At 42.6% G+C, this 26,539-nt stretch overlaps 1 protein-coding gene across 2 annotated transcripts; it reads right to left on the reverse strand.

Annotated features, from left to right (window-relative positions):
• Nucleotides 1–26,539, reverse strand: CTCF (CCCTC-binding factor). Of its 2 annotated transcripts, XM_005422755.2 has the most exons (12): nt 26,473–26,539; nt 22,814–22,908; nt 13,048–13,840; nt 12,264–12,434; nt 11,498–11,631; nt 10,110–10,230; nt 9,195–9,344; nt 7,722–7,882; nt 6,848–7,030; nt 6,311–6,446; nt 3,533–3,700; nt 1–2,558 (listed from the first exon to the last, which is right to left on the reverse strand). In XM_005422755.2, exons 2-12 carry the CDS (start codon nt 22,865–22,867, stop codon nt 2,377–2,379), a joined length of 2,253 nt encoding a protein of 750 aa, XP_005422812.1. In that variant the 5' UTR covers nt 22,868–22,908; nt 26,473–26,539; the 3' UTR covers nt 1–2,376. The 2 variants fall into 2 exon arrangements, with proteins under 2 accessions (XP_005422812.1, XP_030914277.1); XM_031058417.1 differs by lacking the exon at nt 22,814–22,908 and having other exon boundaries at nt 26,473–26,519.

The following is a 26,539-nucleotide window of genomic DNA, read 5'->3' on the forward strand; positions in this document are numbered from 1 at the left end:
TGTTAATCCGTTATTATTTATTAGCTGTACAGCAGTATATTCTCCTTCCCAGCTTTCAAACCCCATTACATATTTTATAACAGTATTTTTTTCCCATGTTGGCTTCCTAAAATAATGAAAAATATCACACAGTACAGCTAAGTACAAAAATGCATCAACCTAGAGTCTGATAGCTAAACTGATAGCTCTCTTAAAAGCGATACATAGAAGAAAAATTTGTTTGAAATCAGCAAGACTGAGGCTCTATAAAAAGCTTACATATTTTAACATGTGACATTTTCATATACAGGCATCATTTGTATTTCACATTATTCCTTTTTTTGTCTTTATCAGAGATTCAAAAATTGTAGAATTACTGACCTATTAATAAAATTTCCTGGCCCAGGTTGAGGGCTGCAGTGACCCACTCATAAATCACCACTTTTGTCTTAACATAGGATTCATAAACACAAAATACAACTACAAGATAGAGCAAAGAAAATGTATTTGTGAAATTATAACTCAAAAACGTTAATTATATGTTTTAAATTGGTTGGACGGTCACATCCAGAGGGCAGTGGTCAACAGCTCAGACTCTGGATGGACAGCAGTGACTGGTGCCCCTCAGGGGTCCATACTGGGACCAGTGTTATTCACTATCACCGTTAATGGCATAGATGAAGGGATGGAGTACACCCTCAGCACGTTTGGGAACACCAAGCTTAGGGTGCAGTGACACACCTGAAGGACAGGGCCATCCAGAGGGACCTGGCCCTTAGGAATCTCATGAGGCTTAACAAGAGCCAGTGCAAGGTGGTGCACCTGGGTTGGGGTAACCCTTGGGATCAATCCGGGCTGGGAATGAACAAATCCAGAGCAGCCCTGGGGACAAGGACCTGGGGGAGCTGGTGGGAGAGACTGGACATGGCCCAGCTGTGTGTGCTGGGCTGCATCCAGAGCCCTGTGGGCAGCAGGAAGGGGGAATTCTGTGCCTCTGCCCCACTCAGGTGAGACCCCACCTGCAGTGCTGCATCCAGCTCTGGGGTCCCTGGGACAAGGAGGACATCGAGCTGTCGGAGCGAGTCTGGAGGAGGCCACAAACACGATTTGAGGGATGGAGCACCATTCCTATGAGGAAAGACTGAGAGAGCTGGAGTTATTCAGCCTGGAGAAGAGAAGGTTTGGGGATGACCTGATTGCGGCCTTACAGAACCTTGCAGGGATCCTACTAGAGTGCTGGAGAGGGACTTTTGGCAAGGGAATGGAGAGACAGGACAACAGGCAATGGCTTCAAACTGACAGAGGGCAGGGTTAGATGGGCTATTAGGAAGAAATTCTTCCCTGTGAGGGTGGTGAGGCCCTGGAACAGGTTGTCCAGAGAAACTTACTGCCTCATCCCTGGAAGTGTTCAAGGCCAGGTTGGACAGAGCTTGGAGGAAGCTGGTCTAGTGAAAAGTGTCCCTGCCTGTGGCAGGGGGGTAGAACTAGATGGTCTGTAAAAGTGCCTTCTAACCCAAGCCAGTCTAAGATTCTATAAAATACATTTTTTTTGTGCTTCAAAACCAGATTTCACATGTGGGTTTCTCTTGTTCTGCAAGCAGTAGTTTGGGTACATATTTTCTCTACCTTATCAACAGCTTTTCCAACATTTACACTCTATCAATTCTCTTGTCACTTAGTTTGAAAGGGATTAGAATACTGGGGTTTCTTTAAACTGCATTTTTGCATACCTCTTAATTAATGGAAAAAGATTAAAATGTAAAAAAAAAAAAGTTATTTACAAGCTTGACCATTACAGAAATGCTTTGCAGAAAGCAAAGCATATTAAGGACAGAAACCAGTTGGAGCATGCCAAAACTACCATGTGCAGCCGACTTGGAGAACCGGAGCTACTCAGTGGGAGAAAGCAAAAACAAAAAAACAAAAAACAAAAAACCAACCAAAAAAACATTTCAAAAGTCTAGAACCCTCCCAAGTCTGCATTTACAGTTAAAAACACTACTGAGAGAAGAGGCTCAAGGACTCTGGGAACTGGAAGGGCAAGTCCGGAGTGGTTTTCCACATACTCTAGTCAAGGCTTCCACTTTTGTATATTAAAACTTGGTGCCCAGCTTTACAATGCAGTTCAGAGCAAAACTAAATCAAGCATCTCAGAGGAAACCCTCAAGGACTCCAAAATATTTCCTAATGTTCCATGATCCTGTAATGCTAACATAAAACAGCAAGTTCTAGTTAAATCACATTCTAACATCGTTTTATTTCCCAGTATGTTTGGTAAAATGGTCTAAAATGATGCACTTCCCAAAGCCAAGAAAAAAGATTAAAAGGAAAAAAATAGATTTGAGCCGCTTAAACACAGCCCAGGCCAGTTCAGTCAGCCAACGTGGTCTTCCTCCATCACCGGTCCATCATGCTGAGAATCATCTCAGGGGTGAGGTCTCCATTGGGAGCTTCCACTACAGCAGGCTGAGCTTCCTCCTCTTCCTCTGCTGTTTCTGCATCAGGTTCTTTCTTCACTTCAACTATAATGTTTTCAATTTCACCAGTGTTCTGGTCTTCAACCTGAATGATTGCTGCAGCTGGAAGGGCAGAAACAAAGGAGGAGAGGGGGAGAAACAGATTATTTTACTGTTTCCAGAGCCAGCCTGCATGCCTCAAGCAGGTCTTTCGTAAGACTATTCCAAGGCAAGGGAAGGTGAGGCCCACAGCAAGCACTGCCACATCAGTGGGGAGCAATTCAACCCACCTCACTCACCCAAGCATCAAGCATTTATTTTCTTGCCCCTTTATGAAGATGGGCCCCCAGTGCCACAGTTCCAGTCTGCACTTTCATACTAAAACATCTTTCAAACAATGGATATTGTAAAATAATGGATGAAATCAAACCCCATATCAATATATGGGCCTAAGACAAAACTTAAACTTCAGAGGAAATTAGTGATGACAAATTCAGCATTAAATGTTTCCACAGAATAACCCCAGAGAGAAAACAGGCCACACTTGTATCACTGAGCACACAGCCAAGCCACTGAGGAAGCCACCACCTCCTCAAAGGAACTAATTTCCCTTTCCCATCCTACTCTGTGCCTAAAATGTATTTACTTCGACTTTGCACAGTTACAATGTCTATTCTTAACCACATCCCTGTGGAGCTGAAACAACACCTGCACTGGTCCTTGCTCAGAACCAACAGCCTGAAGCAAGTTCAGTTGTGGCAATACCTGCAAAAGCCAGCCAGGTAAGAACACCATGATGTTTTTACTGCCACCTGTTTTCCCAAAAAGAAGTGAGCAGTTTGCACAACCATGAAATGAAACAATACTAAACAAACATAATGGCCTTCCTTTCTTAGCCTGGCCTGAAGTGGCCATGCTGCCTCTGGGAAACCCTTGCAATAAATTTCAAGGTGAGTTCTTAGCAATGCAGAGACAAGTACAGTTATCTACTTTTTAAATAATCTCATTTGCAGTGATCACAACTACAAGAATGGCCAAATCCAAGGCAAAAGGTGCTCAAGCAAGCAGGGTAAGGTGAGCTTCAATCAGTGACTTACGCTGGGATTGTTTTGGTTGCGCAGCAGCTTTGCCTGGTGGTCTTCCTCTTCTTTTCTTACTGGGAGGTGGTGCAGGAGCCTCTTGCTCAACTTCTGGTTCAGCTTCAATTTCTACTGCTGTCTCCTCCTCATCTTCATTATCATCCAAATCTGGTTCAGCATTTTCCTCTGTAAGAAAGGATGTCAGATAAATCTTCAGTTTTAACAAGAATAAAACACATCCATCTACAGAGAAGCACCATCAAATCCCATCCAAAAGGGATGGATTTGCAGGAGTCAGCTCAGAGAAAGAAGGCAAGTAAGGCCTTTGTTCAGAAGCTGTTGCCACAGACTGTTAATCTGTTACCCTCACTTAGAGAGAACAAGCTGTCGTTCAGAAAGCAAAAGGTAATTTAATTATGTTAGATTATGTGGTAAAAGCTACTCTGCACATGCACAAAGGAGATCAGAGACAACAGCACAAGGAAGACCAAATAACACATGGCTGGGCTACTCCCCAGCCTATCAGAGGATCCAACAGCCCATCCAAGTCCCACCTGCACAACACAGAGGAGCAAAGCATTGCTCAATGGAAGGTGGGAACCCAAATTCACAGCTTCTGAGGAACAAACTTCTTGTCCAGGACACTCCCAGGAGTGTCCAGTGTTTCACACCAGGTGTGAAACCCATCCCAGTCATGGGAAGCAGCTCTTGAGATCACCTTTGGTACTATGGGAAGTTAGGGAATTCCTGGTTGGGACACAATGGGATGCAGCAGGAAGGCCATTTTGGATCACAAAGGATTATTTGCAGGATGTTTAGGGGAGGGGATGAGCTGATTTCAAGAAGTGTGGGGAAAATAGAGGGGCAAGAGGATAAAAGAGGTAGATCCCATGTAATTGCTGTAGCAGCCATTCCAGAATCCCTGTAAAACAGGAGAACCCCAACAGGCATCCAAGAGCCAGTCTCCTACCCCTCAAGATCTACACTTCATTCTTCACAACACTCCTTAAACCTAATAGGTGAGGACCATCCACACGTTCAGAATGCTCTGGACAAACCCAGAGCAGACAAAAAGCAGTGAGAGATGTCAGAGGATAATATTTGGACAGCAAAATGGTTGCCCTTAAATTTATAAGGCTGTTCACTACAGGAGTAGCTTCACTCAAGAATACACAGGCCACAAGGATAGTCCCTTTTATCTGACTGAAGGCAAAAACCCCAACCCACACTAGAGCACGTACATGCTGCATGATTTTACAATCACTCAAGGGATACCCCCCACGAGGAATTTATTTACTGGATTTCTCAGGTCCCACCTTTTTAGAGGTTCTTGACAATCTCCCCTCAACTTAATATCCATCAATTAACATTCTGTCTAATGCTGGGCAGCCAGGACTATCATTCACTGTTTGGTCTGTCCCCCACCCTCCTTCACTAACACAAATAGGTCTATTTCATCCCAGCTTTGCTCGTAATTTTTAGGTATTCAGTAGTTGCCAAACCTCATTAAACTGCAGAAATCCAAATAAACACAACAGTGACTGATGCAATTCCTCAAGCAGGTGATTAGCACATCTTTCTTACAGCTACTCAGCTCTCACTGGTCAATTCTTGGTATCTATCAAATGACTTCTGAGGTCAACCCACACTTGCCACTTCCACTGAGGCTGAAGGGATTCCCTCAGCACAGAGCCTGGCATCCTTTACTGCGTATCATCAGCTCGTTAAAAAGTCTGACTTTTGATGAGCTTCTCCTACAAATATCTGCTTTAAACTCAGACCAAACCAACTAAATAAAATGCAAGTTTTCAGAACAGGCTGAACTCCCAGGGAGATTTCAAATCAGATACTAAGAATGCAATACTCCAGAATACCACATTTTGAATTACCTTCCATCAGTTATTTTACCCTGCCTCCATTACCTGTTCATGTTTTAAATGCACAATTAGTTACATGTGCTTAATTCACCTAATACATTTTTCTAAACATCTATACAAACATGAGTTTAAGCATCAATTTCTATAGTTTTTGAATCAAAGTTTGCAAATCATTTGATCATACTCATCCTAAAACTTGTTTGCCATGTGAGATTTTCAGATATGCACTGTCTAGCCAGAAATATCCCTGTTCTCCCAACCTACACCCCTTGATTAATTAGATAAAGCACTCCAGATAAAAGACTAATCAGCAACATGCCTTCTGCAAAATCATCTTTGAACTGGTTGGTCTTGAGACTCTACTTGGCTCTTCCTGCTGAAGACATGATGAAGTTTTTCCTCTACCAGGAGACAGGAGTAGGACTGAGTTTTTCCTTCATATACAGTATTAATCTCCACCACTCCCTTGGATGTTGCCAGCCTTTCTCCACAGAAGTAGCCAAACTATTCAGTGGTGGAGTTGTCTGGACATGCCACCCAGTAATGCTGAAGAATGATCAAGTAACATTTCATAGCAATGCACTGCAGAATCCCACAGCCTCTTTTGGGACTCTGAAAAAAATTACCAGAGTTTCCCACACAGGCAGGGCAGGAATGGCACAGCTGACACAAGGGGTGTCAGACAGTGTTTTTTAAACTACTGTCTTGGAACAGGCCTGGGACAGCAGACTCTACATTATCCCTCACAGGCAGTACATCTCTCTCTACTTGGCCATGTATCACCATATTCTGTGTTTGCCAACCAGACAAGACTGAATTTCAAGTGCCAGAAGAAACCTGCAGAACTGGCAAACCAGCAGCTAACACATACAGTGAATCACAGACCTGTAACTCTCAGAAGGTACTGAGCTGCTCTTACCACTATCAGAAGAATCTTCTTTCTTAGAACGCATCTTTCTCTTTCGGCCACGTTTGCCTTTCTTTGTCTCTCCTCCATTCTCTCCTTCCCCACCATCTAGGCCAGAGCAGTTATCAGCATGTCTGGCCATTGTGTTCTACTCAGTGAAAGATCAAAAACACAAGAGAAGTTAAAACATGCATTGAATTCAAGATCAGACATTCTGGCTCTGTATTTTCAAACACATTTCTGGTAACTATGTCTTTCACTTCTTTTTTTTTTTAAGAGACATTCTTTAGGGGAAATGGGTACATTCATTAACTTTACGAATGAAGTTGCATTTCCACATTGCTCATGATGTGAATGCTAATGTTTGTTAGTACTAATTCTCAATTCTCTCTCCTCTCTTCCCCTCTCAAGGAGAAGAGCTCTATTAAAAGACTCATATTTTACCCTTTACCTTGCCCATCTTTCCTTTTGGGTAAACATTTCCCTCCCCTTGACTAAAATAGCTTCATTCCACCCCAACCCTCCCCAGTTCAAAGCATATTCCCTTACCCTGCGAGTGAATGTTTTGCCACACTTGGAGCAGACAAAGGCAGCAGGGACGAAGTTGGGGTCGTGGTATCTCTTGAAGTGCATGTCGAGGAGCTGCTTCTGGCGGAAGGTTTTATCACAATGGCTACAGGCATAAGGCTTTTCTCCAGTATGGGTCCGTTTGTGCATGACCATGTGCCGCTCCTGGCACGGACAGGAAAAACGGAAACTCGTGTCAATGGATACAGAAAAGTGAATTTTCAGCTAAAACGAGGCCAAAATTTTATAGTTAATATCAGGAAAAGAATGATTCCACAGCAATGCAAGAACATCTTGACTGATGGCATATTCAGTCCTAGCTATTCCCATCCTACATGGACTCTTATTCCTTGGTCAAGGGGTACATCAAGGTTATGAATTAGAAGGTTCTTCTCTACAGGACAGAATCACATCAAGAAAAGGCCACTTGTACTCTCCTTTACACCCTTCAGAAAATTTAGACAGCTAATCTGATCTTGACAGCTGGTTGTCATCCTGTTTTTTTAAGTTCTTCTAAGCCTTCTGATGTTTACATTCCTGTAATGAACTTTCTTGTGCACTTTATGTAAATAACTTATTGTTTTGCATTCTTTTATGGAGGAGGAGGAGTTTGATGGTTTGTCCAGTGTCATTGGAGAGGTGGCACTGTCATCCTCCAATCCACTGTCACTTTTGGAAATCTATAAATATTGGAGTCAGAATTAAACTTTCCCTCTTTTTTACCTTGGAGAGTCCAGTGTCCACGTAGTTTTATTTCGTGTACTAGAGGAACATCTGGTCAAACATAAAAGCTAAGATTTCCATCCCATACTTTCAGCTCCTGTCCTAACACTCTTAAGGGGCGCCCCCAGCTCACCTGTCTGCAGGCATAATCACACTGGTCACACTTGAAGCGCTTCTCGTTCTTGTGGGACTTTTGATGCTGGATGAGGGCATACCTCTCATGGAACACAGCGTCACAGTAGCGACACTTCTTGCCCTGCTCAATGTAGGAATGCTGCTTCCGCAAGTGGACACCTACAGGAAAAAGAATCAAAAGCTTTCACCACCGTGGCTTTCCAAGCATGAAAGATGAGCCTACAGTCCTTCAGTGATCCTCCCAAGCTCAGACAAAACAGTGGAATTTAGGATTCAACTAAAAACCTGAAGGACTCGCAAGTAAAACCAACTAGAACCATTTCTAGACAGAAAGAGCTCCCAGAAAAAAAAACTCCATTAAGATTTTCCACAGATTTGGTTATTACTTGCAATCTGTGCTGATTCAGGATACTTGAATTTGATGACACATGATTGTCAAACTAAAGTGTCTTATGGACTGTTATGTTTAAGACTAACTTGAATTGCCTGGATACAGCCAGAAGCCAGGTAATTCAGTGGGGGGGGAAACAGGATTTTCTGCAGGATTAGAAATCAGAGTGACAGGACTAGAAGGCAACAGGGATACTAGCAGATAATCCCCAAAAGGTTTTAGTCACTTCTTTAAAATCCTCCAACTAAGAGCATACCACAGCTGCACCAGGTAGCTTAGGGTAGATTAAAGCATTATTAGAAGAAAAATTCTTCATAGCTAACATCAGTTTTCCTCTGTTGTAAATCAGCTTGTTTGCTCCTGACATCAACTGACTGCCTTCCTCTCAAACTGCCTCTCACTGTAGCACTTCTCTTTACTGGAAGGGAGCCTGCCTTCCCATTACTTGGGTGATAATTCTGTTTAAAGACAGAAAGTTCTGCCAAATCGTGGCTCCTTCCTTTCCCTCAGCTGCTCTGGGCATGATATTGTTTGTCACCTTCTAGAAACATAAGAGCTTGCCTGCTGGAATCACACTGGGTACTGCTCACTAGATCAGGAATGTCCTACTGCAAGGACTCGAGGCTTTTTTGAGCACACAGCTCCAAATCCTGGAAAGTTAACTACTTGCTCGAATTCACATCTTTTAACTTGATGAAAATATCTCTGCATGAAACAATGCCCTCCAATGTGCAGGAGGTTAAGCCAAGTGATCTTGCTTCTTAGATCCCAATTCTTATGATGTTGAAATCTCAGTCCAAGTTCAATAAATGCCTTGCATTTATGGGCAAACAGTAACTTACCTTGTATGCTTGGGAAAAAAAAAATCAAATAATGAGAAGAAACTGAAAATTGTTCTAACTTGCAGCAGCTATAAGCTAAAGGTGTGTTTTACCAGCCCCATATGTGAAGCTGTGCTTCATGTTGTGTGGTTACCAGACTGGCTATTGGGTTAAGAGACAGCAGTTGGGTTATATGGACTCTAATTCTGGGAAGTTTTGTACCATCTTCAGCAAATGGCCACGTTTGGGAGACACATACCCAGGTCACTCTTTCTCGCTATAACAGTATCACAGTGAGGACAGTGGAATTTGGCCACATTCTCCGTGTGCTTCTGCAAAATGTGCATCTTCATGGTACCGCTCTGAGTGAAGCGAGCATGGCAGATGTAACATTCATATGGCTTCTCTCCTTCAGGAGCAAAAGGAAAAAATAGAACAAGTACTTTTATTAAAAAGAAATCTTACCAAGAAGCCCCAAACAACTTCCCAGAAACTTGCAACACACAGCTGGACAACAGAAATTGTAATTTTACAAAGTGCTCAATATTATCTTTCTCTGCATGTAATAGCTCCAGTAAGTGTCTTTCTACAAAGAAACCAAAGTTCAATCCTTAAGGAAGTTAAATTATTCTTACTCTGAGAAATACAGGCAAGATCAACATGCTGACAGAAGAGAGCAAGTGACATCAGATTTTTTGGGGTGGAGGTTCTGAATGTTCATGTATACATAAAAGGGCATGTTTCTCCCCATCAATTTTAGCAATATGATTAATTTGGCAGTAACATTCTGTGCTAAAATCATCCCTATTTATATTGAAGAAAAAATTAGCATCTTTATGAACTAACATGCATGAGATGCTTTTAAAAATGCACTGAAGCATAAAACTACAAATGGCTCTACTCTTCAGCTGGAACACTGCAAACAGAAGAAGCTTCTTCTGTTCATACTAGAGATGCCTGCATTTTGTCACCTCACAGTCAAACTAGAAATCAGAATCTGCCAAGCTCATTTCTCAGTTTTAAATTTATAAGTGCTTACAAAACATGGTGCATTCGCTTCAGCTACACACTTTATACAGGTTTTATATTAAACTACACAATAGTATTTGTTTGCTATGTGTCAGCAACACTGTAGCCTCAGCACCCTGACACTAAGAGAACACAGAATCAGTACCGGAGTGGGTCCTCATGTGCCTCTTCAGTTTGTAGGTGTCTCTGCTGGCATAGCTGCACAGGCTGCACTGGAACGGGCGCTCGCCGGTGTGCGAGCGGATGTGGCGTTTCAATTTGCTAACCTGCAAGCCAAGGGCAAGACTCAAGTTAGCACAGATGAGCAGGCCAGATTGCCAAAAGCACAAGTAACCAGTCAAGAGTTTAAGGCAGTTTATATTTACTTAGGCACAAAACCAAACAAGCACATTTCAGTGCCATTTTCCCACTGCTCCTGCCCACTCTACCTCGCCTCCCAGCCGTGCCTGATGCTTGTTCCCACACTCAATGAGGCCTTTAGACTCTGTGCTCACCTTACTGTTATTGATCTGCATCTGAAGACACCCTAAAATTTTAAAATATCCTGGAGACACACAGGGAAGTGGTGTGGGGAAGCTTAATTCTTTTCTGCTCCTGCTTTTATTTAGAAGGTACAAACCCAGCTCAAAGCAAGAACACCAACGGTATGGCATTTTCTACTCCAGCCTGATCATGCTGCTTAATCACCAACTAATGCCTACAAAAAGCAGCATGACCACATAAGGACCAACTTGGTTATTCTTTCCTAATTTATACTATGAAAACCTCTGCAACATAACTTATTCAGCACTCAAACCACAGGACCTGAAGTGACAGCACTGCAGGCATAGCGTGGGCTGAAAAAAAAACCCTGAAGCCCCTACACAAGCTCTCCCACTGTAGCCTTCTTCCACTGCAGACATTCCATTTTTTTAAAATTATGTAGCTCATCATCTGGCTCAAATTTCCTTTCACAGTATAAAAGCCGTCCTATAAAATATCTAACAATATTGCATGGAGGGAAGGCATTCAAGAATGTCTAATCTGCTCAAGCAAATTAAGCTATCATCTAACATTAGCAAAGCTGCTTTTCACCAATACTGAGACAAAGGCTCATTAGTTTTAGCTACAGACACCTTCATGGCATAAACAGATGATGTGCAGAATGCATGTTTCTAAAATGGGAGAGCACTGTGGACTCAAAGGACATCCCACTGCAGCAGGAAATGTCTGTCTCCTTCAACATGAAGCACAATACAATTCCTGCAATCAGCTTAAAGGACAAATAATTTAAGAAACTGTGACAACTATTGTTTCTAAAGAGGAAATGGGTATCACCTAGAATTTCTGTAAGTGATCTCAAATTGCTTTCTGATTCACTGAGGAAACCCCACCATTTGCTTCCAAGAGCAGCCCTGATTTATAATTTCTTTTTCCCAGAGCCTTTCAACCAAATGGCCAGAGAGGAAATGCCTAAGAACAGAGTTTGTAACAGATGGTGAACAAGCTTTGAAGTGCACAAGGAAGCAGTCAGCACTGTAACAAGTCCCATACCTCCACACTGGCATAGTCACACATGGAACATTTGAATGGTTTCTCGTGGGTGTGTTTGTAGCGGCGATGCCGAACCAACTCTCCACTGGTCACAAAGGCCATGTCGCAGTCTGGGCACTTGTGAGGGCGAGTACCTGATGGTGTGCAGCAAGACAGGAAGACAGTGACACAGAGATTTAGTGACAAAAGAAAATATGGGGCAGCACCGGTTGTGGATTTTTTTTTGTTGTTTTTGAAGTGAATTAGAAAGACTGTTTTCATTTCTGAAAGATTAAATTAGAGCAACAGAATGCACAAAAGTCAGAGGTTTTGTAAAAATAACTAATGGATTTAAGATATTAGAGAATTAATATCCTTTCAGTGAGGAAATAGACTCCTTTATTTTTGTACCACTTGGCTGTTTACACATTAGAAACCAGCTAGTCAGGCGTAAGTTCAGTAAGCAGAAAAAATGAGGGATTATGAATTACACTCTTTTTTTTGGCAGTAAGGCACTACAAGCTGAAAACATGAGTGCTCACGTCCAAGGCAAAGGGAACATTTCTATAACTTCAGGTAACTTGAGATCAAGCCCAGGATCAATTTTGTACCTTTGAACAGGATAAGCTCTGCACCTGACCTGGCCAGGCAGAAAACAACTAGGTAGTTTCCCCTTTTTTACCTAGTTCCCTAAGAGAAAGTAGGAAAACAAGAAGGGTCTATCTTCAACCTCGTTCTGATGGCAGAGTAGACCCTATAAACACAATGCATGCAAAACCAAGAGTACCTGTGTGAGTGTTGAGGTGGTTCCTCAGCAATGTGACTGTCCTGAAAGCCCTGCCACAGAGATGGCACTTGTGTGGTCTTTCATCGGTGTGGCTTTTCATGTGGCGGTCCAGGTTGGAACGACGAGGACAAGTGTAACTGCACAGCTCACACTGGAATGTCTTCTTTACACCTGGTCATGAAGGAAACCATCTTTAGTCTTTGACAATAGTGTGGTCTACTGTGTAATATAAGAGGAATGTTTCTTGGGGGTGTAAGTACGGCAAGGAACCACCATGCACCACTAAATCCAACTGGATTTAGTGGCTGGTTTGGATTCAATTTTCACTGGTATGCCAGCACTTAATGTTCCTTTTGCACTCTAAAAAGGGTTCCTTAACTTACAGTTTTAACAAAAATCTAACATACTTATTACTGTATTTTGCACCATCCACCTTACCCAGCAATTGGTTATGAAAAAGCCCACAGACTTAATGATGCCATTGGCTCCTGATGTAAAACGTGCACACAAACGTGCACATGTACAGTACAGCAAAGAGAACAATCTTTTCAATCACAGTTGTGTGAGAATATTAATGCCACAGTATCATACTTGTGGAAAATGATCTCCCTGACAGCCTATAGAGAGGAGAAGGGAGGTGTGCCCCAGAAACACTGCAGTCAAGCATTATTACATTGTGAGCAAGCAGCATTAGGCATGTCTGCTCTCCTCCCACTTGAATGTATTCATTTGCCTCAGTCATACTGCAATCACCACAACAAAAGCATTTTTAAAATCCATTTACCTTTCTTTTTAATTTTTGTCGGTTTTGGTGGCTTCATATTGCCCACCACCTTTTCTGCGTTAACCTCGGACAACAAACCCTCCTGCTGCTCCTCTTCAAAGTCATATACAGAGACATCCACATCTTTGCCTTCCTCAGTGTAGCGAAGCTTACTCTTTTTGTTTTTCTTTGTTTTTTTGGCTGGTGGCTGATAGTCTGGATCTTTTTGCCAATTGGGATCTTCCTGTGGCTGAAGTTCACCTTGTTCCAGTGTCTCCACCTCACCGTTTGCACCCACTTTCACAACTTGGAAGCCTTCTGGTAAAGGCAGGGTGTGACAGATCATGGGCTCTCCCTCCTGCAGGCCTCCTTTGGAAACCTCATTTTCATAAGCTCCCTGCAGTTCTTCCACAGACGTGGTGGCAACAGGTACAGTCACTGGTACAGGTACTTGGACCAGCTGAAGCTCACCAAGGTTTATAGGCTGCTCTTCCATATTAACAACCTGAAGTGTTATGATCTGTGTGTCATCCACAGTAGCCTCAGTTTCTTGAGACACTGCACCTTCCATTACTTCGGTCTTCATTTGAAGAAGAGTTGGATCCAGCTGATCCATCATCACCATCTGCACCCCACTGCTGACATCCTGCACCACTTCACTTCCATCTGCTTGGTTTGGTGGTATATGACAAGCATCATCCTCTTGTCCACCTTCACGGCGTCTTTGATAAGTTTTCCTCTCTTTTCCCTTAATGAAAGTTTCTGATTCCTCCACAATAGCGTCGACTGCCTCACCTTCCATTTCACCTTCCTGCTGTAAAAACAAGAGAATGAATGCTGCACACCATCCAATGTATTTAACAACTGCACAAACCCCACAGAGGGACAAGTCACCCAGCTGGAAATACCCAATTCATCCCAATCATATTCAGAAAACAGGAGCTGAGAGCTGTAGTTCTCCACAAGCCCATCACACTGCAAACCAAGGCAATCACAGAACGCTGCCTGCAGTGAGACAACTGTATCAGCTTCTTGGAAAGGAAGGAGGAAAGCAAGGAAAAGAGATTAAGTGATACACATGTTCCTGTTCCTCAAAGAACACAAATCCCACCAGCAAGATGCACAGCAGTATTATTCCTTACTGAGCTTGTTTAATCATTTCATATAACTTAGCAGTATCAGAGGCAGTCTCTGGCTATAAATTTTAAAGGTACAAAATTACCACACTGTTAAAAACAAAAAGCCAACCTTAAAGAAAGTATTACATTTGAGAACTGCAGAACTCTTCCAGGAAAAGGCACTAAGAATTAAGCACAAGAACATAAGTTGCACTTATTTAATATCAAACTACTATTACTTCAAGTCTAAACTCCTCTGAACAACATAAGGACATAAAGGAGTTAGGCAAATATGTCTCTTGTCACCAGCCTGGACTTCAATTTCTGCTCCCACCTCTGGCACTGCTGGGCCCTGAGTGGATCTCAAGATGCACTGTGCACTCCCTCCTTGGCTGAATGAGCCATAGCAGGAGACACAGCTCAGGTAAAATCTTATTTCAGTGTAAATGATGTGGACTCTGAGCTGGCTGGACTCTTAAGGATCTCCTGACACCTGTGTTAAATCCATCCATACAGTCACAAGCAAACAACAACACAGAAGTTCAGCATTTGAACCCAGAGTTCAGCATGTAACTCTGACAGAAGCTGCACACAAGCATGACACAGATTTTCTGCCTCCTCAGATCACCCAGTGCTCTTCACTGCAGTTGGGGAAAACTATAAAACTCCTGTATTCTCATTATGCAGGAAGGTTGTTTCAAGAGTAACAAGAGCTAAAATAAATTATCGTCTTGCAGCTGTCTTTTTCCCAAATGAAAGGAATAAGATTATACTAAAGGAGCATTTTGTAAGCCCGTCTCTGTTCCAGATTATTTTTACTTCGTAAAAATAAAAAGGAGGTCCCTAACCACACCATTTTCCCTCCATCAGGATACCATTTCTTATACCCTTCATTAAGCATTAAAAAGGTACCAAGGTCAATTTTGGGTAAGAAGAAAGTGACAAAAAAGCCAGCTTCCTTACTAAGCCTGTGAAAAATTCCTGAATCCAGTTCCAGATTTGCTAAGAGACTTCTGTATTTTCCCATTAGACTGACTGGCCTCTCAGACCAGCTAAGTGAATTAATATAAATATTTAATCTCCCTTGCAAACTCAACACTTTAAAATCCCCATACTATTTTCAAATATCTATGTTTAATTTTGTGTACTCGATTTTGATTATACACAAGACAAACATGAAGCACAGCGAAAGTCTCCATCAGCTTTAAAAACTACAAGACATGTAATTGCTATTATTTTTAGAGAGTTCTTGCTTTTACTGTGTTTTCTAGTATCATCCACTTCTGCTGTAAAAACAATACAGCTCATCTTGCTCTTCAGCCTGCCCAGACAAGGGACATAAATTAGCGTGGTGCCCTGACACTGGTGATGTCGTGGGCAGCCACAGTCTCCAGAGGGCACCAGATCCCCAGGAATAGCGACATATGGCTTCATGCGCACTCCCCGCAGGGATCCCGCCTCTCCTTTCCTTCACCACCCGTCAGCTTTTCAAGTCGGAGCAAATCCATATGGACAAACAGCTGAAGTACACCAGATGATGTAAGTACTTAACACCAGACAGCAGGCAATCAGAACAGAGCAGGTCTGTGGCCTTCAGCAACTGCAAAAGTGTTTTACAATCATCTTAAGTATTTGCAGAGAGAAGACTTTCCAGGTGACCAAAAGTGTCTGAACAATAAAAGGAAGGACATAGCTAAACAACACATAAAAATGTGCTAAATAGGGAAGGATGTAACAATAAAATATGTAAGATGGAGGGAAAAAAATGGCAGAAGTCCATCTACAAAGCTAATGCAACTTTGGTGCCGAGCAGAGGTCTGCAACCTTGAAACAAGCACAGGCAGCTCTGAGCAGAGGTGGGGCCCTCACAAGGACCTTCACATTCACTGTCAGTAGCAGTTGGTAACAACATTGCTAAGTCACCTGAAAGTAAGCCAACAGGCCAAAATTTGCCAGTGTCCTTTATGATTCTACAGTGTACTAGGAAAGCACCACTTCTGACTTGTAAAGGAGAAAATCCTATGTCTACCAAGGAACAGGACGCTGGCACACATGGAGACTTTAGCTCACACTGTCAGGAAGTTTGCCAGCCTAGGAATGCAGGTGTACAGGGACACCAAGGAAATGCCGGCAGCAAGACTCAGGTTAAAGACACTCACAGTGGGGGTGTACCTGTGTGAAAGGAATGGATGGATTCCTACAGCCGTCCGGTAAAGAATCTCAGACCCCGCCACTGCCCCTGTCCCTCTGTCACCTCTCACCCCGTTTCCTGTCGCCGGCTATCAGGGCTCACACGGCGGGGCACGGCTGCCCCCGAGCGGCGAGAGGAGGCACTGCACCGGGCTGGGGCCGCCGCCTCCATCCCTTCCTGCCACCTCCGTGTCACCGCCATCCCTGCCTGCCACCCCCGCGTCACCTCCATCCCTGCCTGCCACTGCACCCCGAGCCTGCCACCCCTGCGTCACCTCCATCCCTGCCTGCCACTGCACCCCGAGCCTGCCACCTCCGTGTCACCGCCATCCCTGCCTGCCACTGCACCCCGAGCCTGCCACCTCCGTGTCACTGCCATCCCTGCCTGCCACTGCACCCCGAGCCTGACACCTCCATGTCCCCTCCATCCCTGCCCACCACTGCATCCTGACCCTGCCACCTCCATGTCACCTCTCTATCCCTGCCTGCCCCTTCCACTGTCCCAGTACACGCTGCATCCTGGCACTGCCACTCCCACTGTCCCTGCCTGCTGCTGCATCCTGACCCAGATTCCCTGGCCTCCAACACTCAGCACGTGGATCAGCATTTCACTCCTGCCTATGCCAAAGTATCCACTATCCTCCTTTCCATCAAAGTTAGTGCATCTGAAAATGTCTGGTTCTAAACCAAACTCTTGCCACAGGGGAAATGTCACAATAACAACATATAAAATTAGAGAAATATACAGGAGCTGTCTCACTTGATGCTTTGGACAGCTCAAAAACCTCAGGAGACTGCTGAGATTTCCTCTGAAGAAGTGTGGATTTACAAATTTCAAAATTCTTCAACTGTTGGGGGGGACCCTGCAGGATGTACCCTAAACTTGAGAGGAAAATGTATGGGTGTTTTCCTATTAAATAAGCTCTCTGTAAAGACTCCATTTCTGCTGCAGCAAGCTTCGCACTGGCTGTCCATGCCACTTCCCACTCACTCTGTCTTGAATAATTTGCTACTTCTCTCACTTAATTTTTTTTTCTTTAATTGTCCTTTTTCAAAAGTGGGTCTCGGGTAAGTTTTGTATTTATTGGAGGACATGTGCCATTTCCTACAATTAAGACCATTATAGCAGAACAGTAGGAATAAAAACTGCAGAGTTTCTCTCAACTTTTTATTTCTGGCTTTTGTCTCCAGCTCTCTTCCTACCAGTTACTGCTACCTTACACCAACAGCTCGGTTCCACAATGACTGAATCTAAAAAGGAAAACAAAGCAGCAGGTTAAAAGATGCAGTAAATCAAGACTGAAAAAAAAGCCAAAGAGAAAATATTCCTCAATAAGGAGAATGACCAAAAAAGAAATCAAAGATCTGAAAGCACAATTCCCACTAATAGCTCAAGCCAGCCCTTACACATGGGCTCACCCAGCAGGCTCTACTGAGAGACACCGTGACACCAAACAGCTCAGTGCACTGTCACAATCCAATTAGCCAGGTAAGGAGCTGTGACATCCAAACAACAGACCTAAGCTTGCTCAGACAGTTCATGGACAGCTCATCTAAAAAGCTGGAACAAGCAGAAATACAAAGTGCTGTGCATTTCATACAACTGACACGTCATTCCAATGAAAGGAACCAAAAGGCTGCTTGAGAGAAAGTAATTTAGTGCCAGCTGTCCTGCTGACTACAGCACAGGAGAGTCTCAGCCCAGATATGCTCACTTTCTTTCCAATATCCAATCTAACCATGCCCTGTGTCAGTGGGAAGCCATTCCCCCTTGTCCTGTCACTCCACGCCCTTGTCCAAAGTCCCTCTCCAGCTCTTTGGAAGCCCCTTTAGGTACTGAAGGGAATTGTAGAAGCACTAAAAAAAACTTGCTGTCATTGTCAATGCAGAAAGTACAAACCCAGAGACAGAGATAACTAGTGCCAGTGCCTATTTTTTCTGCTGGTGTTATTTATAATAAAGTTACTATCAAAGAAACATTTGTCTGCCTCTCAGGCACGTTAAAATTAAGGAACTCTGAACTGCATCAAGTTTCACGTACCAAATTACACAAAAATACGTATTTTTGCCAAATAAGGCACAGTCTCAATAAAAACTGCTGGGAGACCAACGCAATTGAGAAGTGTCACATGTTAAATGTTACACATTTAATGCTGTAATATGCACTTGAGAAAAAAATTAAAACTCCAATAGACTCATTGAAGCCAAATGCTGTCAGTAAATTTTTGATATTCATAAAATAATGAAAACTATCAGCAGCTACATTAGTGCAAACAACCCTATCACCTTGCAGCATATTCAGGCCTTGAATTCAAGTCAATCTACATACAGATCCCACTCAAAAACTGACATGGCTTTGACATTTGTAGATTATCCACTTATTAAAAATTATATGGGAGTGGAAATAAAGCCTAATATTAAAACATGGGAGACTTATGTTCCTCCTGCATTCTCCAAGAATCCCTTTGAAAGCTGAATAAAGGAAAAAACAAAAACTTCAACTAGGACTCTGCAGTTATGCACTGTATATGCCACTGAAAGCAAGAGAAAGATTGAAAAGAAAAATACATATCCAACATGGTTTAAAGACAACAGAGTTTTTCTCCCCTGCCTGCAGTCCACAGATGTCTATGTAAGTATTTTAGGGCATGAACAGATGCAGATTAACTGCAGGAGTGCTTGGCCATTCTCCTTCCCACCATGAAACAGCCATATCTTTTCCCTGAAAAGTCTCCCAGCTAAGCACAGCCCAAGATAAGGCAGTTTAACAGGTAGGCAGCCTTTCCATTTCCTCCAGCAGAGCTACCCTGGTAAGAGATGAACATGGCGTGAGCGTAACTTACTCTAAAGCAGACAGACACACATCCAAACAGGCCAGCTGTGCCTTTCACATGCAAAACACCAAGGAGTTACTACCAACAGGAGAAACTAAAACATTGGGTAGATTTCTTTCACTAAGTAATTTTCTCACAGTAAAAGCTTAAGGCTTTTATTTGGCTACTGCAATCATTTCCATATTCACTGGTTATGACTGCTACACCCATCTCCAGCTGTTTTCTCATTTCCTCCTTGCCACTTACAACACTGGCACTGAAAGCAAACAAGAAGAGTAAAAGGGACAAACATTTACTGCAGCTTTAAATGAAAAAAAAACGGTATTCTCATTAACCCACTATTAAGCAATTATTCTGAGAAATATTTCAGCATCTTGGAGGGCATAAGGAAAAGCAAGAAAACTAGAAGTAAAAAAGCAAACTTCATCACAGGTTAATAAACATCTTTGCTGTTCCTCTGCATGAAAAGCGGCCTGTCAGGATTATGCCCCAAGAAATACATAAACCAGCTATGGGAATGAGAGTTGAAATTGGAAAATGCAGTTGTAGAAGGATCGTTTCCTTGAATGATGACCCTGTGAGGGGATCAGAGAAGACAGTGCTGGTGGTGATTACTTAACCAAGGTGTCTGTGCTGGGAGGTTGGTCTAAATAGGACAAGAGCACATTGTTCTAGGGAGTGATTCAAAGCTTTTAAGTGGATCCCTACACTAAACTGACATCTAGAGGAATTCACTTTTTCCTTACTAACAAGACAGGAGATCGGATTTTTAACCTGCAAACCTTCATAATAGTTTCATGGTCTCTGTAAGACAGCTAAACACAGCACTCTGTCCAAAGAGCTGCTCTCAGCTTTTTCCTTCACACTGACAGAATAATTCACCATAATGAACTTGACTGAGAACTAATTTGGCCCAGATGTTATCGAAGGTGATCTTTGCCTTCGACCCCTACAAACTCCCAAGGGCACAGCCAAGCCAGTCCCTGGCTGCAGGACACTCCTTACTCACAGCCAGCTTGGTGGACTGTTAGAATCAAAATGCATCTTGTGCCATTTCTCTACTTCCCCCCTTTTCCTTTTTCTGCTCCTCCTGTAACTTACAGGAGAAATCTTCCTGGTTTCTACTCCTGGCCAGGGATCCCAGCAGAGCTCTTTCCAATTTCATTGTGTCTCATAAAATGATGCAAAGCAATGAGAAGCTTCATTCAGCACTGACCCCTATTTTTCAGTCAGTAAGTAGCACACACCTGTGATCTCCTGAAATTACTCAGAATAAAGCTGACCTTTCACTTTGGATCAGAAACTCAGGGAGTTCATGCAAGACATGGAAACAGAGTATATACCCAGGGCCCCCTGCCAGGCAGAAGGAAACTCAACTCCACATCTTTCCTCAGCTGTTTGCTGAACAAGCTCCCTCTTAATCCTTGCACCTGACAGAAGCAGAAAGCCCCAGATCATGGCTCTTCCAGAACTAATACTGCTAATTCTGCTGTAATAAGCTGCAGCCTACAATGGAGAGAAAAGCAGATACAATAATGTCAACTGCTTGAAACTTGCATTGTGTAACAAAAGATAAAAAATCACTGCAGTTACTGACAACAAATCCCACACATATTCAAGTCACTTGGGATATCCTGTAACCTGACAAGGAAAGCCTTGATGAAGAAAGCAGACCAATGAAAGCATTTTCAGATGTATTTCTGGAATAGTTTTTTCCTTGCTTTTATTTTAGATTTGGAGAATTAAAGGTCTAGTGAGAAGGTAATAGGGACAAAATTAGTTAATGTTCTTAACATTTGTTCCATTCTTCCTTAATTTCTCCTTCAGTTCCTATCTACCATTCTTTCAAATCTCAGTTTTATTTTTTCACTATGTCTTTCAATTACTGCTAGTGCATCTCACTAGATGACACGAGGTCTTTATTCATTCAAAGAATTCTCTACTGAAAGCTAGGAAATGCAAGTGAAATATACTCTTATCAATAATTTTTTTAAAGTTTCCCTTTTTAATTTAGTAAGGAAGTCATCATGTTTTGCTAACCTGACAGTCCATTTCAGAAGGACAAACACACAACCTAATCAGGTGTAGAATACAGGAAGACTTACACTTCAAAAGAAGCAATCACAAAGGAATTTCTTTTTAGCTGATGTTAGATCATAAAACTAATCAGTCCCTCCCTTTTACAGGTCTTCATAATGTAAAAGTGATAAGGAGCTCATGAAAGACCATCAGAATACCTGAAGGTATTAAATTGAAAATCAAAAATTATTTCAGATTAAACAGCCTGCAAAATCCATTGCCACAAAAAGTGAAGCCTTATACTGTAGGCAGATATTGGAAAAGATTCCTAGTTTTATCAACAAGTATTTGTGGTCATTTCTCTCATCACACATTAATTTAGGCTTTCATTAAATTTACTGGCAAACTGCTAACAGCAGCAGAAGATATTTCTTCAAAATAAGTCTGAGCAGAACAGGATTCTTTGGCCATCTGATGTAGGGTTGCATGATTCCAAAATGGCAACACCAGCCACTCCCACACCTGAAAAAAGACCTGTGCAACAAGTTTCATGGCGTTCTAGAGACTTCATAATAAGTATCTGGATTTTGTTTTCCTCCAAGGCTTCACCTAGATGAACAGGTATCCAAGAATAAACTTTTGGGGAACAGCTATTTCTTTTATTTTGCATATGTACTCACTAAGTAGTGATACTCTCCCAGGACAAGGGAATTCAGACTTCAAATTGGAGGAGCAGGAAGTGCTTATCCCTGGGATGGTAACTTGGGTTCTACCCCATGAACAACAGCTGCCCATGCACTATTAGTCACCTCACAAATCACACCCTGATGCACCTAAGGAAAACTAAAGTCAGTGCTAGTTAACCTAATGTCAGGCTGTCAAACACAGAGGTGCAGTTCACTGCTGTTGCAGCAGGAACAGGAAATTCCAGGAGAGTTTTGAAAGCACCTATGGCAGAAGGGTGGTGGACAAAAACTCCCAGAGCCTAAATTAAGACATCCTTGCTTTTGAGTCACAGAAAAGTTAGTCTGAATTAGTGAGTGCTGGAGCAGACATAAACAGAATCAAACCCAGGTGTCTCCTTTAATGTGACCCTCATGCTGAAATTTTAAGAAGCTTCATTGTTTTACACACACCCCTAATTCATTTGGACTCGTATTCCAAATATTCTCATACATCAAGCCCTAAAAGTGCTACAATCAACATTCAAAGCAGATGAAGCAAAAAACCCCCAAAATCCCACAAAGGCACTCAACCTTGGAAGAAAAAACCCCTTTCTCCCAGGAAGCAGTAAGGTCTCGTTTCCAAACATACCCACTCTGCAAAAAACCATCCCTGCCTTTAAACTGCCCACTCATTGCCTCCATCAGCCCAACTACTCCTCATGTTAGCACAAGCACTCTCAAAACTGCAGCTACTGTCAGGAAACCAATCCAGGCCAGAACTCACCCAGCCAAGGACACTTATTTCAACCCAGACTAGGTCTCTGGTGTGCCCCAACACTAAGGGCAGCCAAAAGAGAAGCAGGGCAAAAGGGTTTCTACTAGCACAATGTTAAGGTTTATGTTCAGGAAACTACTGCCTCAGCATGGAACACATACCACACTTTAAACCCCCTCAATTTACATTTATGTTCTTGACGCTTCTGCACTTCTGCCTGGACTGATTTGTTCTCTTCATGCTGGCTATTCTTCATGCAGCTCCTGAGGTCAGAACTCACTCTGGAACAGAACAGATGAACTAGTGAAACTACATAAAAGAGAAAGGTAAGGGGGGTTGGGGAGGGGAGAGGGAGGGGGGAAATAAAAGCAGTGTTCAATATTTAATGCTTGTTTAACACAGGTGTAGTCCCACACCCCTAACAGAGCAGCACTGATAACTGCTTGAGGACCCCTTCACTTACCAAGAGAGCCATAAGCAAAACCAAAGGAATATTTTAATCAGCTTTAATACTTTCACTAGGATGACTGAACTCATTTTATAAGCTTCTCTTCCTACTTGTTCTCAAACTCTTTAGCATTTACAGTTCTGACAACCTAAGGCTCTGGATGCCTCACATCAGATTACAAGTGCAATATGACATTTTAGAGCCAGCTCTGCCTACTTCAGATGGCCTCTCTGTCCTGTGCTGTGCAATAGCACATCACACACAAGGAGTTTTTATTGCTGAAGAGGTGTAAATGAGAGCAAATATCACTCCTTACACACTGTCAATGCAGCAGTGGATCTACTGCTTATATCAAATAACAAAATCAGCTCTAACACAGTTCTAACCTTGCCACCCTGAGGAAGACGAGGCTCTCTGCTCACTGAAGCAAGCTTCATTACCCTTATCAATTAAGGGCTTAAAATATCCACATTTACAGAAATACAGAATTTACAAGACAGCACATTACTCCTTTCTGTAATCCTTGTCAGTCTGCAGTGTGCACACATGCTAAAAACCCTGGGAATGGGAAGGAAGTCCAGAGGAGCAATTCTCAAGAGAGGCACGTATTCTTGCTGCACTCAGTAATGAAGGCCAAGCAGTGTTGGATTTCACACTAGTTGGATTTCACACCCTTTGAATTTAAGTGCTTCCCCTCCAGGTTCTTCTGTCATTTATTTAGCACAAGGCACTCAAGTCTGGGTCCTGCATTTGTTACTTGGCAAGTCTATTTTTAATTGTTTACCAGCTTCAAAGAGCATTACTGATAAGAGGTTTGTTGGAGCTGTGGATGATCAGTGATAGTGAGCTTTTAAAAAAAAATTGGAAATGATCTCTTTTTATTTAACACTCACTCTGCAAAAATCACAAATGCTACATACAGGCCCTGACCAGGAAAGAGGATGCTCAGAAGATACATGGAGTGTGCTCCGCTGCTAAGGGCATGTTGAGACTGCTGATGGAAGCTGCATCCTTGCCAGGTTCTGTGCTGTGCAACACTGGAAAAGATTTCCTGAACTTTACAGACTTTTCAATTAATGCAGAAAAGCCTCAAGAGAGAAGGATTTCTCCCTTCAAAAGACACTTGATACAAAATTAACACGTCCCACGTGGAATACTATCACCTTAGAAGTTTTGTCACATAGACAAGAGGACAACAGAACACACTGAACTGAATGGAAGCATCTGTTTATCCACTTTGGGTTTCCTGAAATTTTGAATCAAGAAACAGTTTTCTTCCGTTTTTCAAACCTAATCTTCTGCTTGGCAAATGATTTAATGGTAAAGAAAGCTGTTTTAAATAAAGATTGTATCCAAACTCTTATGAGGGGGAAAAGAAAACAAACCAGTAATTACAGCTCTTTTCTACACTGGAGACAACACAAACAGAGAACATTTCACAGGGATATCTGCAGATTAGCACTGGTGGTGAGTTAATGCAAGGCACAGCCACTGCCCCTCTCTGTTTACAAGGTATTGATTCTCATTAAGGAAATAAATTACTGGAGTTTTTAAAGAGATGTTTTGAAGCTGCTGGGACACCACTCAAGAAGTATCAACCTACTAATGTACAATCCAGGGAGCTCCAAAAATGCAAGGCCCTCTTGTTCTGATCCACTCCAAGGGAACATCCCAAAGGGAGAGTAAGTCACTTCTACTCTCCTTTACTGCAGAGATGATACTGAACTTCTGTTAAATACCTGGTGTATTTTCTGGCATAAAATACCTTGCATGAATTTACATTCCATCAGACCTCTGACATACGGGCAATGTTTGATAAGCTTGAAGGAAAACAGGCATAAACTGAAAAGCTGAAGCGCTTCACATGTCCACTGCTGAGGTTAGAACACATGGAAAAAACACACCAGAAGGCTGCCAGTACAATGAGGTGGCTGGAATACAAGACCTACACAGAAGAATTACAGAGTTAGCTGCTAAAAGACTATGGGGAGATCCTATTGCTACCTTCAAAGGGAAGCAAAGAGAAGATGGAGCCACACTCTTGGAAGCAGAGAGTCAAAGGACAAGTGCAACAGACCAGCTACAACAATGAGTGGACAAACACTGGAGTAGGTTGCTCAGAGATGCCATGGAAACAAAAATATTTCCTAAATACAACCCTAATTGACCTCATCTAGCATCAATGCTGGCCCTGCACTGAGTCAGGGGTTGAATCAGGGTACCACAAGAAATCCTTTCCAACCAAAATTATTTTACCATTCTCTGGCACTACACAAAATGAAGCATATACTTAAACTTCAAACACAAAACATTGAGACTTTTTTCCATCTATGCAGTTATAACTGTGATGCTCCTAGGACTGAGATTTACTGGTCTCAGCACTCACTTCCACACAAGATATAGAGGCCCTGGAACACTTCTGCAAGCTCTAATATACTGAGCAGTTCTTCAGCAAATTAACAGATGTACTGTTAAATCCCAGCAAACTACTGGGGACCAGCACTTTCAGAGTGGTGGATATCCAAATCCACCCAGTATTGAAGAGAACAGCATTAGAAAAGCACAAATATTGTGCTTTGTTGTTTAGGAGACAGAGAATCACATGTGCTATGAAGTACAAGGATCCACATCAGACAAGACACCTATGGGGGCTTCAGTAAGAAAAGGAGGAAGCAGTACTGACAAGAGACCTCACTACTATTGTTATAATTTGCAGGAGAAAACCCAGGTCCACAATGAGTAAATCTAAACTAATAAAAAAGGAAAAATCTGTCTTTGAAGTACTGAGGGCTACTGTATCCTCTTTTCCCCAGGATGTTACCAAGAAATTGTAACTTGTCCGATAGGCAACAGGAAAGGTGCCAAAAGGCAGATGAAAACTCTCCCTTGGCTGCAAGCACAGAACAGCCTGTTTCAAGAGACAGCACATCATACTGACCAACAACTGCACTGGATCCAGCACTTCTAACCAGGAAGAGCCAGACTGGTAACAACAGCAGGACAAACATTCAATGCTCTCTCCTTTGAGAGATGGAGAAATCATCCCTAAGGATTTGCCTGCACAAGCCACTCAAAGCAGATGTCTCCAAAACCATTACAGATGTCACATCAGGCAAGTGAGACACCAAAATATTTCATAGTTGGCTCCACCACACTGTCATGGAAGCTCACAAATTCTTCTTCATGTAGGTCAAAATGCTGGTAGGACAAGGAGAGGATGCAGCTGCTTTAACAGGACACACACTACAGGAGCAAAGCATAAAGTAGTCTGGGACCATGTAATACTCCAGGTAGCTCAGAGCAGGCAGGAGTCAACAGCAGTCACTCTTTGGCAGGAAGGAAAGAAGAGTATTAATAAATATGGAAGGTAGGCAGGGATCAAGTAATCAATGAGTACCTTTTGAGTATTCAGTATTGCCACAGGAAGCGATAAATCTCTCTTCAAAGATCAGAAGTGGCAGTAA

The sequence above is a fragment of the Geospiza fortis genome, unplaced genomic scaffold (genome assembly GCF_000277835.1).
Source record: "Geospiza fortis unplaced genomic scaffold, GeoFor_1.0 scaffold97, whole genome shotgun sequence".
Lineage (NCBI taxonomy): Eukaryota > Metazoa > Chordata > Aves > Passeriformes > Thraupidae > Geospiza > Geospiza fortis.

Bases quoted from the DNA above. Each gene is read 5' to 3' on its own strand.
- CTCF (XM_005422755.2), bottom strand. From the start codon at position 22,867: ATGAAGAGAACAAATCAGTCCAGGCAGAAGTGCAGAAGCGTCAAGAAC. The intron at 13,841-22,813 runs GTAAATTGAGGG...TTGTTTTTACAG, and splicing joins GAAGCGTCAAGAACATAAAT to CAGGAAGGTGAAATGGAAGG. The intron at 12,435-13,047 runs GTAAATGGATTT...CTTCATGACCAG, and splicing joins GACAAAAATTAAAAAGAAAG to GTGTAAAGAAGACATTCCAG.